The 13,151-nt window shown below is 37.0% G+C and overlaps 1 protein-coding gene across 2 annotated transcripts in view; it reads left to right on the top strand.

Annotated features, from left to right (window-relative positions):
• Positions 1–13,151, top strand: part of LOC139982360 (prolyl 3-hydroxylase 1-like) — a 56,569-nt gene that overhangs the window by 20,625 nt on the left and 22,793 nt on the right. For both annotated transcript variants that reach the window (XR_011798149.1, XM_071995105.1), the window contains exons 2-5: positions 887–1,039; positions 3,052–3,223; positions 9,530–9,655; positions 10,876–11,096. Coding sequence is in view for 1 of the 2 variants with exons in the window: in XM_071995105.1 (XP_071851206.1) it covers positions 887–1,039; positions 3,052–3,223; positions 9,530–9,655; positions 10,876–11,096 (672 nt within the window). In the remaining variant the exon portion in view is untranslated. The remainder of the gene's footprint in view (positions 1–886; positions 1,040–3,051; positions 3,224–9,529; positions 9,656–10,875; positions 11,097–13,151) is intronic.

The following is a 13,151-nucleotide window of genomic DNA, read 5'->3' as shown; positions in this document are numbered from 1 at the left end:
GAGACGAAAGATATGCGCAGTTCATCAAGTTTATCTACAGACCTACAAGACATGTCTGTAGGTGTGAAAAACTACTGTAATCAACTGGGTTTGTAAGATCAAGAATGTTCATGAAGGATGTGTTTAATTTCTGTTAGTGATGATACTAACCTTACTGTGCAATAGTCACTGTAGGGCATAAAAACAGGGATATATTTGTAACATTTGGCAACAGGTTTAGAATTTTGACTCATCCGCTATGAATCCGACAGAACTTCAACATACTGGAGTATGTAACCTTCTCATCTCCATATTCCTCTATATTATACTTTGCTCCAGCCAGCTTGACGTTAGATAACATCTTATGGCTTTGGGGGAGGGAGGGAGGGAGGGAGGGGGGGCGAGATGCTTTCTAAGGGGAGTTCAATGGTGGCATCTTTTTCTTAATATTTGGAGCGAGTCGAAGTCAGAATCTGCCTTCATTCTCCCATGTTGTTAAAGTCATATTTTCAGACTACATAGGTCACCTTGTGTTTTGTGGACTTATGAAAAGTTGCCACAACAGCCTGGACAAGCTGCTGGAAGACTATATTTACTGGCTGACATGTAAAGGGTTGTGGGTTCTTTGACTGTGTGATATATTTGTGAAGGCTTGATGGCTGTCATATACAGGTACCAAAGCTTGTGTGTTCAAGTTTGTGTGTAGAAATGCTCTGGTGGTAATTCTCATATGATGTGTTTAATGATGTCAGTATGGTTGTTGGTTTCACGCTAATGTTTGAAGTAGTGTTTGTTTGTTTGTTTTTTGTCCATTTAGCAACAAATGATACTATGATGCTCCATGTGCTGCGTGTCAAGCTAATAAATGACTTAGTGTTTGTTGTTTTGTTTTTATGCTCCCATTTAGCAACAAATGTACTATGAAGCCCAGTGTGCTGCGTATACATTTGTGAAGGCTCACCCTAATGATGAGGTGATGAAGAACAACCTTGATTACTATTACAATGCCTACGGAGCACAGAACAAGACCATCAAAGATCTGGAGGAGAAGCTTCATCAGGTAATTAAAAGCTGAATATTACAGTTGACAGTGCAGAAACTTTTGAACTATTTGGAGCAAAGAATTTTGATTTTAGTTACTAGATCTGTAGAATGGTTTGTTTTGTGGATACACAGATGAAGAAAATCATAATGATGCGCAACCATGCATTACCAAAGCATCATATTCACAGGCGTTAGGTTATGATATTATTCATCAAGATGGTAACAGGAATCTGTTTTTGCTGAATGGAGATTGGTGTCTAGGTCAAAATATTTGAAACGTTTTCTCCAACAAAATATGTTTGTTTTGAAGAAGTAATATTATCAGTTATGAACTATGGTTCAATTTTGCTAATTTTACAGGTGCCAATATTGGTTCGATATTGGCGATATCGACCAATACCGATAATGACAATATGCCGATAACAGACCGCAACACTAAATGTGTCCTCTTTACCTTAGAAAAATGATATGCAAAATGGTGACATTTCTATATAAAGATGTAATGCAGTATGTTTTTGCACAGGAAACATATAATTTATTTCAATTTCAAAACTTCTGCAAAAACTTATTTTATTCCCTGCATGGAGATCTATGTTCATTACTGTGGTCTTGTTTTCTGTGTTTGAGTGCAATTTGACTGATGTCTTTAATACAGTAGTATCACATTTTAGGTGGGGAGGGGGGGGGGATTGGGATATTATAAACTGTGACAGGCTTACTATGTGTCTCGAGTATATGTGTTGGTTAGAGAAATGGTGAGAGAGGAGGCGTGGGGAGAACTTTGACATAGAATTGGAAGTATATTGATAGTGACAGAACTTCATACCTGTAATTGCACTTGTAAGTTTATGTTTATGTAGTTTAATGCCTTGAGGTATGTCTCTGTAAATGTGCTAGGGTGTGTCTTACACTTACTGTATATCTATGTAAGATAAGTACTAGGGTAGTCTCCCTAGTAACTTGTGTGTAACCAAGGTAACACTCTAGCATACTGTAACTTGTAACATGTAGTTTCATGCCTTGAGGTATGTCTCTGTTCTGTGAGCAGGTATGTTTTACACTATATATCTACGTATGCTAAGTACTAGGGTACAGTATACAGTAGTCTCTTTAGTAACTTGTGTGTAACCAGGTAACACTCTAGCATACTATATCCCGCATGGCGGGTCACGTAAAAAGCACTCTAGCATACTGTAACTTGTAACATATAGTTCAGTGCCTTGAGGGATGTCTCTGTTGTGCTAACAGTTACTGTATATATGCCACGTACTGTGATAGATTCCCTAGTAACATGTGTGTAACGAAGGTAACACTAGTCTTGCATCCTGTAGTAGGGCAAGTACCTACTGTATCTAATACCAACTCACTGTACAGTAGCTTCCTGCTAGTACAGTACTTGTTGAAAAATCCACTGGTCAGTAATATAGGCAGATACTGTTCTTGGTATGCATACAATACAGTAATGTACAGTGCTTCTCAATAAGGTGAAGTAGAAGGAAGAATTCTGTGAGGAAAGTGGTCAATTCAGGTCCTGTTATTCCCCCAATTAATACTGTGTACTGAGATACCAGTTGTGCTGATATTAGTTAAATTTCATAGAGTCGGCCAGTATCGTATGCACTTTAGGCTATACATTTCCAGAACATGTATACCGTAAAGTGACAAATAGCATTTACATTTTAATGCACAGAACCGCCTCTTTGTATTTCTGCGATATTTCATGTGATACAGTTAGTGTGGTTTGGTATTGGTATATTGTAATAGTGAAATACTTTAATATATATAGAAGAGAATCAAAGATAAAGACAACTGTGTGTGTTTTCTCAGACTTTGTCAGTATAGCATTTATAATTAAACACCCAAACCGCGTTGTGGCGGATCCATTTTATGGCAGATATGTCACAGTTTTATTTATTATGAGATGTCACAGTAGTTACATATGCATCTGCTGGTAAGTGTGTGAGCTGATATGATTTTATATTTCGTAATGATGGTGGTGTTTTCTTTCTCCTTTTCCACTTTTCATAGAAATATTTATTGGAAGGGAATGAAGCCCACGTGGAGGCTAATTACAGCCTGGTGATTGATTTGATTGAGTTGGCGCTACAGCACTACTGGTGGGCAGATGATGAATGCAGGGCACTGTGTGAGGGACAGTACGACAACAGACAGTTCCTGGACCTCTACGAGTCCATCGCAAGTAAGACAATCATTCTATGCAGCTTTATGTAAACAAGCATTACAGAGTAGTACAGTCCGCTGACATTCTATGGACGATATCTAAAGATCCATGGATTTCATTTTAGGATCCAATCTTGAAAGTCATTGGTAGTCTTTTTCCTGACTCCAGGCAAGTTATGGACCATATGTCCATATGTTGTATTATCTATGAAGAGAAAGAACTTTGCTATAGATTTTTCAAGTCAAATTACTTGAAATTTTCATGAATAGAGTCACGGCTTGTTTCCATGTTTCAGTTGGCGATATCAAAGCAGGGCATTATCTAAAATACAGTACCGCTTTTAAGTAAATTGGAAGAGATTAGCGCGATTCAGCGCAAAACGCAGCTTAACTGTACTTAACCGCGCTCCAAATAAAGGAACGCGATTTCCCCGCGTTCCAAACAAAGGAACGCGAATTCCCCTCGCTCGCTATTCACCACCGACACAATGGGAGTGAACCGATCGATACAACGCTATTCATAGCGTGGAGGTAGTTTTATACCTGTTTATTTTATTCCCCGATATGTTCTGGTAACCAGAAGTAATAAAAAGCAAGAAGGAAGCTTTGTGTCTTATCCTTTCGCCATAACATTAACGGACCATTTTTTGTAGTATCATTGGGCCTCGCGTTTTGTGTTGAGTTTAGGAACATTAGGCCAGTGTACGAGGACGAAGTTCACGACTTTGACTGAAAGTTTTAAACGAGAATAGTTTCGTGTTGAAGGGCAAAACCTTTTTGATACGTTTTTATTTTATTCCCCGATATGTTATGGTTACCAGAAGTAATAAAAAGCAAGAAGGAAACTTCGTGCCTTATCCTTTCGGGGTAACATATCATTTTTAGTAGTAACATTAGGCCCTGCGTTTTGTGTGAACTTTAGGCACATTAGGCCAGGAAACGTTGCACTAATTTTATTTTATTTTTTATAGAGTTCTGTTCATAGGCTTACGAATGCGAAGGTTGTCACTAACTGAAAGGAGTTGTAAAGAGAATAATTGTAGTTATATCCTGGAAACCAAAATGAAAAAGCACAAATGCTTGTTTTAAAAAAAAGCAAATTATTATAAAATAAGAATAATCATGCAACAGTGTTAAAGCTTAGAAATGCAAACTAAAAAGAAACAAACAGTCTGTATTTTCTGTAAATCTTTTAAAAATTCTAAAAGAAAAGTTAGGCACACATTAGGCTTGGAAGCTTTGCACTCACAAAGCAAATAAATTAATACTATAAAAGAAAACAGTACAACAGTGTCACGCTTAGAAAAGCAAACTAAAAGCAACACACTGTCTATTAGACTAGGAAACATTGCACTTACAAAGGCAATAACATTGAAAAATACAATATGTAAAATATTAAAATTACCATGCAAGGGATCAAAATTAACATGTAGTTCTTTTTGACTACAGTCTTCAAAGGTTTTACATCAAGAATAAGTTAAATATATGATGACGAAAAATAGAGGAAAATGGAATATACCAAAAAATACTGTACTTCAAGATTTGACTGCCATTGCTAAGTATCTCTTAGCATTTCTGTTGGCTGTGTCCATCTTTTTAACGCACTGTTCCCAAACTCTTTTCTGAATGTGAAGTGGTACATGAAACTGCTCCATAATACATTTCCTAATTGCAAATACCCTATCCTTATCAAGTGCATTTTTCTTAATCCCATTAACATTACAATTTAAAAGCTCATATGGTGTAAATATTTTATGCATTAAATATCTGGCAAGACCACATGGATCTCCCTGTTCAGAAAGAGACGACAGCACAACGTCAGGTCTTATTTCTGTTATGACGGTGGATAAGTTTACTTTAAATAGTTGGCAACATTTTGAAGAAATAATAAAGTGTTACTAAGCGTTTCTTGTGTGAATTTTTGGTTCCTTGCTTTAGCAAAAGGAACCTATGCAGTCAGGTTGGCGTGTGCGTGTGTACGCGTGTGTGTGTGTGTCTGTGACACTTGCTCGGGTACGCTCTATCTCCATAAGGGAAAGTTGGATTGAGGCCAAACTTGGACTATAGATCTGCCATATGGAGAAGGTGTGCCCTAGTGTTTTTGGTGCCCACAAAGGTCACCAAAGGTCAGTTATGGTCCAAAAACAGAAAATATTAAAACTGCAATAACTCCCAGTGCCAATGTGCGACAAGGTTGATATTTTGGGACAAGTTGTGAACTGGTTAGGGGAACTTAACGGTCATGTGATCCGAGGTCACCAAAGTTCAATTAATGATAAAAAAGTAGTATTTTTGCGATAACTTGAGAACGAATTGTCCGTTTGGGTTGGGAGTTGCCTCAATGTCATCCAATTGTCCACCCACATCTTGGTGACCCTTGACCTCAATTTGACCTCTGGTGACCTTTACTTGTTTTGGGGAATTTTACAGTTTTGATGCTATTTTCAGATGTCAAAGGTACTTTCTGATCATTAATGTCAATGGCTTGACCCCCGTGGGACCTTCGTGTGCAAAGTTATTAATGTTAAAAATTAACTACTGTTAAAAAACTGGTATTTTTGGGGGGAAAATGGGCAAAGAAAAAATGTTTGAATTTTTACAGTTTTTATGCTCTATTTAGGTCTTATCGATCAAAAAGGTCAATTGGTTGACCTCCGGGTGACCTTGTGTGTGTAGTTATGTATACAAGTTCAAAGTTAATTTTTAGACATTTAATGCAATTAAATCCCAATGCCACGGTTGATATTTTGGGTGGTGGAAGATTTTCAAATTTCACGGTCATGTCATCTGTGGTCACCAATGTTATCATATCTGTTGACCTGCTTTTAGGTGACCTTATATCTCTTACATTTTCGACGCCATGTTCAGATCTCAAAGGTGCATTTTGATCATAATCCGATCACAATTTGTGATCACAAAAGTGTTGGCTATAGTGTTGGTTACTTTATGGGTTCATGTAGGACCACAATTACTTTGACTATTTGAACCCAATCTTGCTTGATAATATTATGTGTATTGTCATATACCCCAAGCAAGGAACCACAGTGCTCTTGGGCTCTTGTTTATATAAATTACCATTGGTTCCAATAGAATGAAAAGAAAAAAGAACTTCCACCCAACAAATTTGAAGCAGGGCCGGTTAAATTCAAAACATGTTTCTTGTCAGCGCAATTGATGGGCCTCCTTTTTCCTGATTCCCGAGTTTCTTTTCGGATTACAAGAAATCTAAACTAAAATTATTTTGTAAAGGTTGGAACATATTCCAAACTAGTAGCAGCGCATGAAAAGAAGAAAAATGGCCGCCCGTTTTTTTCAGATCTCAGTACGAGAAACATGTATTTTATTTGGATACTATAGAACAGCTTTCGTTCCCTAGCTGTATGTCGATTTTTTATAAAACCTTCATGAAAATTTAATAACAGACTTGTTTGAAAATGGATTTTGAAGCTCAGTCAACAATTTAAGAAATGCTTATTGTTCAATACTGGTGTCAAACAATACATTTCAAATTTATTCCAATAAAGATCCGCAAAGGATAAAAATGATGATCAGAGCTTCCTAAAGAGAAATAGAAACTGCATGTACATGGTCATTTTAAGTATCCAAGTACTATACAAAGAGATCGAGTTCACCGAAACACCCCTTTTCCCTATCGCCTCAGGAAAACCGTCTTTTAGAAGTTATAGTAGGCCTACCATACAGTACTTTACATTTGATACAAAAGTTACTTCTACAACACACAGAATTTGTGTGTGTCGCAATAGTTTAAGTTTTAACCGCGCAGTACACTACCATTCATAATTTGCATATTACACCAAAAGTTATAACTTGGCATCCAGATGGCGGGAAAATGTACAATCATGTACAATCATGCAATATATATATAGAAGTTTTATGTAAGCGGAACGAATTCGGGGCGGCTCCTTGATTGTGAGGAAGCACTTATCTAATCATCAATTTTGTGAAAAATATCCTACGTTTTCAGAAAATGTACAATCATGTACAATTTGTTGTGTCGTTCCCATGGTGCAATGAACTTGGGCAAGTTGCCAAGTTCGAATGTCGATGACCTTCTTATGTTCCGTGACCAATGTCAATGGGAATTCTGTGTGTAAAAACTCGGGTTTTCCACGTGCAATATATATAGAAGTTTTACGTAAGCGGAGCGAATTCGGGGCGGATCGTTGATTGTGAGGAAGCACTTATCTAATCATCAATTTTTGTGAAAAATAAAAAAAAATATCGTACTTTTTTCAGAAAATATTTTTGACTAGTAATTGGAAACTCAATGTATCAAGAAGTACTGGGGGTAGACCTTATCATTGCATTTTGAGGGAAGTCCGATCTTCAAGTGCAAAATATTGTTTTTTCATTTAAGGTTATCGTGGTTTTCTTGCGAGGTGTATGCGGCGTAACTTTTAGTAGGCTTAGAGGTAGGATCGGCCCATGCATACTAAATGAGAACGTGCAAAAACGTTTAAAGTGTTGTTTTGAACAGTGCCCGTGAAGCTGTATACTTTGAGAATTCCAAGGGCAGTGACAACGTGCAATGTCTCAGTGCAGTATACAACTGAGTACCAACTCAGTTCCGTAATGTAACATGTGCGCGAATAGCCCGTATTACTTGCAAGAACAGTATACTGTACTGTTCTAGCCCCGGGAAATGATCAATTCGGCTTTCTCACTTAATCTGTGGTAGGAAAAATCATGATTCCTGAATAATTTTCAGGAATATTGTTATTTCCGAACGGACGTTGAGAACTGTTTGAATATTAAACAGCAATTTTTATTGGTCGCAGCAATCGCGGGAATTTTGTTTGCTAACGTTTCACTCATCAAACCAACTGTTTTGCTCCCACTTGAACATTTGTATTGTACGTTGAATTTAAATAGTGTAAGATACGTGCTTATACACTATCCCTTCCCTTGACCGAGTATAAACCTTCGGTCTTCTTTCTACCGGGGATGATCGATATTCTTTTGTTACCGGATTGGAAGGAATTAAGTAGGATTACAGCCATTGACCGTCTGACAGTAACAATGAACTTCACACTTTTAGCTGACATGAATAGAATTAGGGAAGCCTTCCGACGGAATCTGCGCTCTGATAAACAGTTCCCCGCAATTAACTGCATTTCAATGCGGGTTTTAACAAAAGATAGAGCGCTGTTTAAACGCACAGAGCGCAATTAAGAACGCGGTTTTCCAATTTACTTGAAAGCTGTACTGTAATGGTACATATTGATGGTATGAAGGTAACTTACTTGGAGAAAGTAAGGGTGGGGGAGGGGTGTGGTGTGGAAGGGGTGGGGGTGCAGTAGATCTTGTCTTCTCACATACCAGGGCAGCTGTAAATTTCTGTTGCCCATGTTATCTATTTTTTTTTTTTTGGGGGGGGAGGGGGAGGGGAAGCAGGCTCTACTGTTGCTTAAAGCAGTGGAAGTTATTCAGCTAGGTTTTGCCATGTCATGTATATGTATGGGGTGGTTCATGTGTGAATTGTGGTCTATGTCAAATATGGTTGTAAGAAACAGTGTTAACTGCAAACTTAGTTTCAGGACAGTAGATATTGTAATACTGAAATTGTAGTAGAACCAAATGAAGCTACCATTTAATGCAGTTGAGTGGTAGCATAATTTAGTAAGTTAGTAACTGTGATCTCTGAGATATATTGTGTTTCTTGCAGAAGAAACATGTGAGTTTTCAAGTTAGTGACGACATACCCGCATTTACTCCTTTGGTTTAGTTAAAATGGATTGTATACCAAATTATGTGTGAACATGTATGACCTTTTGTGACCCTAACAGAATGCCCAATCTACAAATACATCAGGAAGCGTCTGTCAACTTTCAGTGAATTGAATCGTTCGGATCAGTGAGATTTAATGGAATTCTACTCCTGTTATTAACCGATTTAAATAACAATTGACACATTGACTTAATAAGAATATAAACATTAGTCGTGATAATAAGCTTAATGAATAGATTCACTCATGAATATGCATGATGGTTGTTGACACAGATCATAGCCAGTTGAACAGTTGTACAGTGAGTACCGCTGTGTACGTACCATTTTCTAATATCATTCTTCAAAGCAGTCTATTGGCAGACTACCAAAACTAATTCTAATGCTTATATCACTCTATACTGTTCTCTAATATCATGCTTCAAAGCAGACATACTGACAGTATGAACAGTGCCCAAACTGATTCTAATGCTAATATCACTCTACACTGTTCTCTAATACCATGCTTCTAAGCAGCAGAGTATAAAATGATTGTCCCAAATCGGTCACAGATAATAACCTTCTTTTCGTCTTATCACAGGTCACTACGCCCATACTATGAATTGCAAGGAACGCTGCGATGCCCTCCTAGCAACGGTTGACGGTGAAGTTATGGAGGACTACCTACCCTTACACTACAGCTACTTACAGTTTGCTTACTATAATGGTAAGCATACTTTTATTCTTTTTAACCTTCAAGCAAATTTAAGCTTAAAAATGCTTTTCATGTGACGGGATTGAATCTGTAGCTAAAACAGTGACACTATTCTTCTGATGTTTTATACATTTATAACGTAACTGAATAATGGAAATCTCAGTGGGAAAACTTAGACAATGGAAAAGAGCAAATGAATTTATGGCTAGAAAGGGATTCGATAAGAACCAATTACCTCCCAGGGCTACTGTATATCAGCTGAGCCACCCAGCCCTTGATTGGTAGCAAACCCTAACTAGCCATTTATTTGCTGCATCACTCATCAATCCCTTTCTCATATTAGATGGTGGTTTGTAGGCATGTGTAGCACATGCCACATTCAGGGATGTTTAATAAATGTCACAATGTTACACCATGTTCCCTCTTGCCGTATTCCCTATATCTGTGTGTAGCAGACTGGGGTGGTATTCGTGATGCCACAGCTTAATTAAAAAAAAATATTGCTTTGAACTTTCCTTCAATTTCTGATTTCTAATTGTTACTGACCAATAGTATTGATTGTTATGTTTTTTTTTTATCATTTGGTGGTTTGGTTTCCATTGGTTCAATGTGATTCTGTTATAGCTGACATTGCTCTATCTCTGTGTGTGTATAGTTAAAATGCATGTTTTCATGTCACATAGTGATGCTGTTGTCACTATTAATGCAAATGGTAACCTACATATTGTTTGTGTAATAGCAAAATCCTCTGGTATATTTAATTTTTGTTCCTTGTATGTGTGTAAGTGTAAAATATGAACTAATCTAACATGTTTAGTGCAAGAACCCTATAGTTAATGGATATAGGTCAAAGGTCTTATGAAGGGTAATAGAGGTCAACGTTTGGAAACCATATATAAGAACAGTAATTCCCAAAAAAATAAAGCTTTTTGATATCTGTTAACTTGAAACACTTAGTCTTGAACTAGCACTTGGATGTACAGTAGATCTACCTAAATCTCCACATTAGTGCAAGAATATTTGATGTCAACTCTAAATATTCGTGGAGAATCTTTTGGATATTTATGTCAGTTTATTACGTTCTTCGGTACATTAACAGGGTTAGGCTCTCTCTGGTAATAGAGGGTGATATCTTAGAATAACAACAATCATTACATCAACTTTGGTAGAATAGAAAACAAGGAAGCACTATGCCTTTTGTACTTCTGGGTCAATTTTTCTTTTCGCTGCAGTCGATAAAATTCAAGAAGCTGTGGATTGCGCCGCCACCTATCTTTTGCTTAAACCACACGACAAAGACATGGAGAACAACATGGTCTTCTACGAGGAACAGATGGGTGTGAACAAGTACAAGGTGAAAATCCGACCAAAGGCCCAGGCCTACTGGGAGCGCAGGCTGATGGAGGAGGAGATGCTACAGTTTGCCAAGACGTACTTCTGGCAAGAAATGGAGGTAACTAAATCCAACAAAACTATTAATGTTGTGTACTATGACAATGGCAATACTGACTTTAACGAGGAGGAGGAGGAAGGAAGCCAGGGAGAGGAAGCAGATGAAACAATGGAGGAACACACAATAGGAGGAGAGGGTGAAGGAGATGGAGACAAAATGGAGGAAAAAATAATGTAGGAGAATCAGTGGAGGGAAACACAAATAAGAACCACGGGACTTGACAGTGTAGGGGGAACTTATATATTAAAAACAATGGGAGGGGGGGGTAGGGTGAAAGAGAGAGAAAAAATAATAGTAGAATTTGAAAATGTGGACAATACAACAGGAGAACTGAACTTTAAAACAAGAATGATTGGTAGAACAGATTCGGAAGGTGGAATTGGTAGAAAAAAACACAACAGGAAAGATTGAAAATGTGAAGAAGAAAAACGTATGGCCAAAACATGATGGCAAAGGTTCACAATGTAGGAGACAATAGGAAGCTTAAAGGTCTACGAATCAATCTAATGAGCATTAAAAGTTCATGAAAATAACTGCATCTTCCATCAAAATCCATCAAAAATTGACCATTTTACAAGTCTTTTCTTAGTTCTAGTTTCATTTAATAATGAATAAACATCAGCTCATTATGCACATTGATGATGTGAAGTGAATGTCATAGTTTGCACATGTTTAATGGAGTTCCCCAGAATTATCAAAACTTCAAATGTGTTTATGTTGGAAACGGAAGTGCTTTTCAAAAATTGTCAACAGATTTCACACACAAGAAATGTACTGAATATTGGACAAATTGACTAGGTGTCTGTAGTACTTAAAGCACATAGGAGAAAACACAATGGTACAGATTGAAAACATAAGAAGAAATAATGGTTAAACCATAACAGTAGAGGTTAACAATGTAGGAGACTGTAGCAGCCCTTATGCAGCACAATAGGATAGTTTGAAAAGTGAAGAGGTTAAATATATAAACACAGACAGCAGAACAGTTCAAGATATTTATTTACCTCTTTAATCCATGTTCCCTCTCCGCGCCAAATCAGAGATGATAAATATGTATGTAAAGTACTGGTACATTTATGCAAATATAATTATTAATAAATTATAAATAATTATCAATAAATCAACTAGGAATAATACAAATGAATATGCAAGTTATGGTTGATTACTTATAAAACAACATTTAACATAGCCTTGTTTTGTCAGCAGAGTACAGCATGAATATGCCCAAAAAACAATGTTTAACTTCTGAGAACTCCTAAATATTTACTGTAGCAGGCTAGCAGCATACATTGTCTCTTATATAACAGCCATTTGTATCAGTGACATGGTTTCAGTGAGAGCTGTCTTTCATAGTCCTAGATGTCCTTGGTTACTGATTCTGAGAGGATTAACATTCACTCGTAGGATATATCCATGTGACTGCATTTCTGTTGAAAAGTATCTGACTCGGTTGCAGAATAACTTTGTATTGGTCTCTCATAGGTTGTCTACTTTTGAAATCAAACTGCCAGCAGTTACTGTTCCCAATGTTGATATTTAGTCAACTTCTACAGAAATTTAAGGAATTATGCAATGCAAAATGTCATGAAATATCTGCTCTTTCATATTCTATTACTGTAACATGATCTGTCTTGATTCCGATCCTCAAACTGTTCATTGGTCAGGCACTAGTTCTGTAGTTTGCAGTGAACCAATTATGACTTTTCTAATCTTGCCAATGTTCATTAATTCAAAGGTAATATTCTTAACAAACTTAACCTTGAATTGCAGACATCACATTCACTTTCTGCATGATGAAACAGTGGATGATTTGCCATTGTCTTGCTGTTACCTTTAATGAGAGCTAGCCTGAAAATTCTGCCTTGATGGTAGGCATATAAATACGTATGCAAAACCAGGAAAGAGATTCTGTGTGTAAACTGTACATTTCAGGGAATAATTTAGCGTTCAAATTTTGTAAAACAGCTTTGACGGCTCTGAATTTTGTTCCTCATAAGGTACTATGGCTTAATACAGTACAAAAACTTTTGGTTTCTCAGTACAAAACACTGCAAT

Source organism: Apostichopus japonicus, chromosome 16 (genome assembly GCF_037975245.1).
Source record: "Apostichopus japonicus isolate 1M-3 chromosome 16, ASM3797524v1, whole genome shotgun sequence".
In the NCBI taxonomy this organism is placed as follows: Eukaryota; Metazoa; Echinodermata; class Holothuroidea; order Aspidochirotida; family Stichopodidae; genus Apostichopus; species Apostichopus japonicus.
This window is presented reverse-complemented; position numbering and strand designations above follow the sequence as displayed.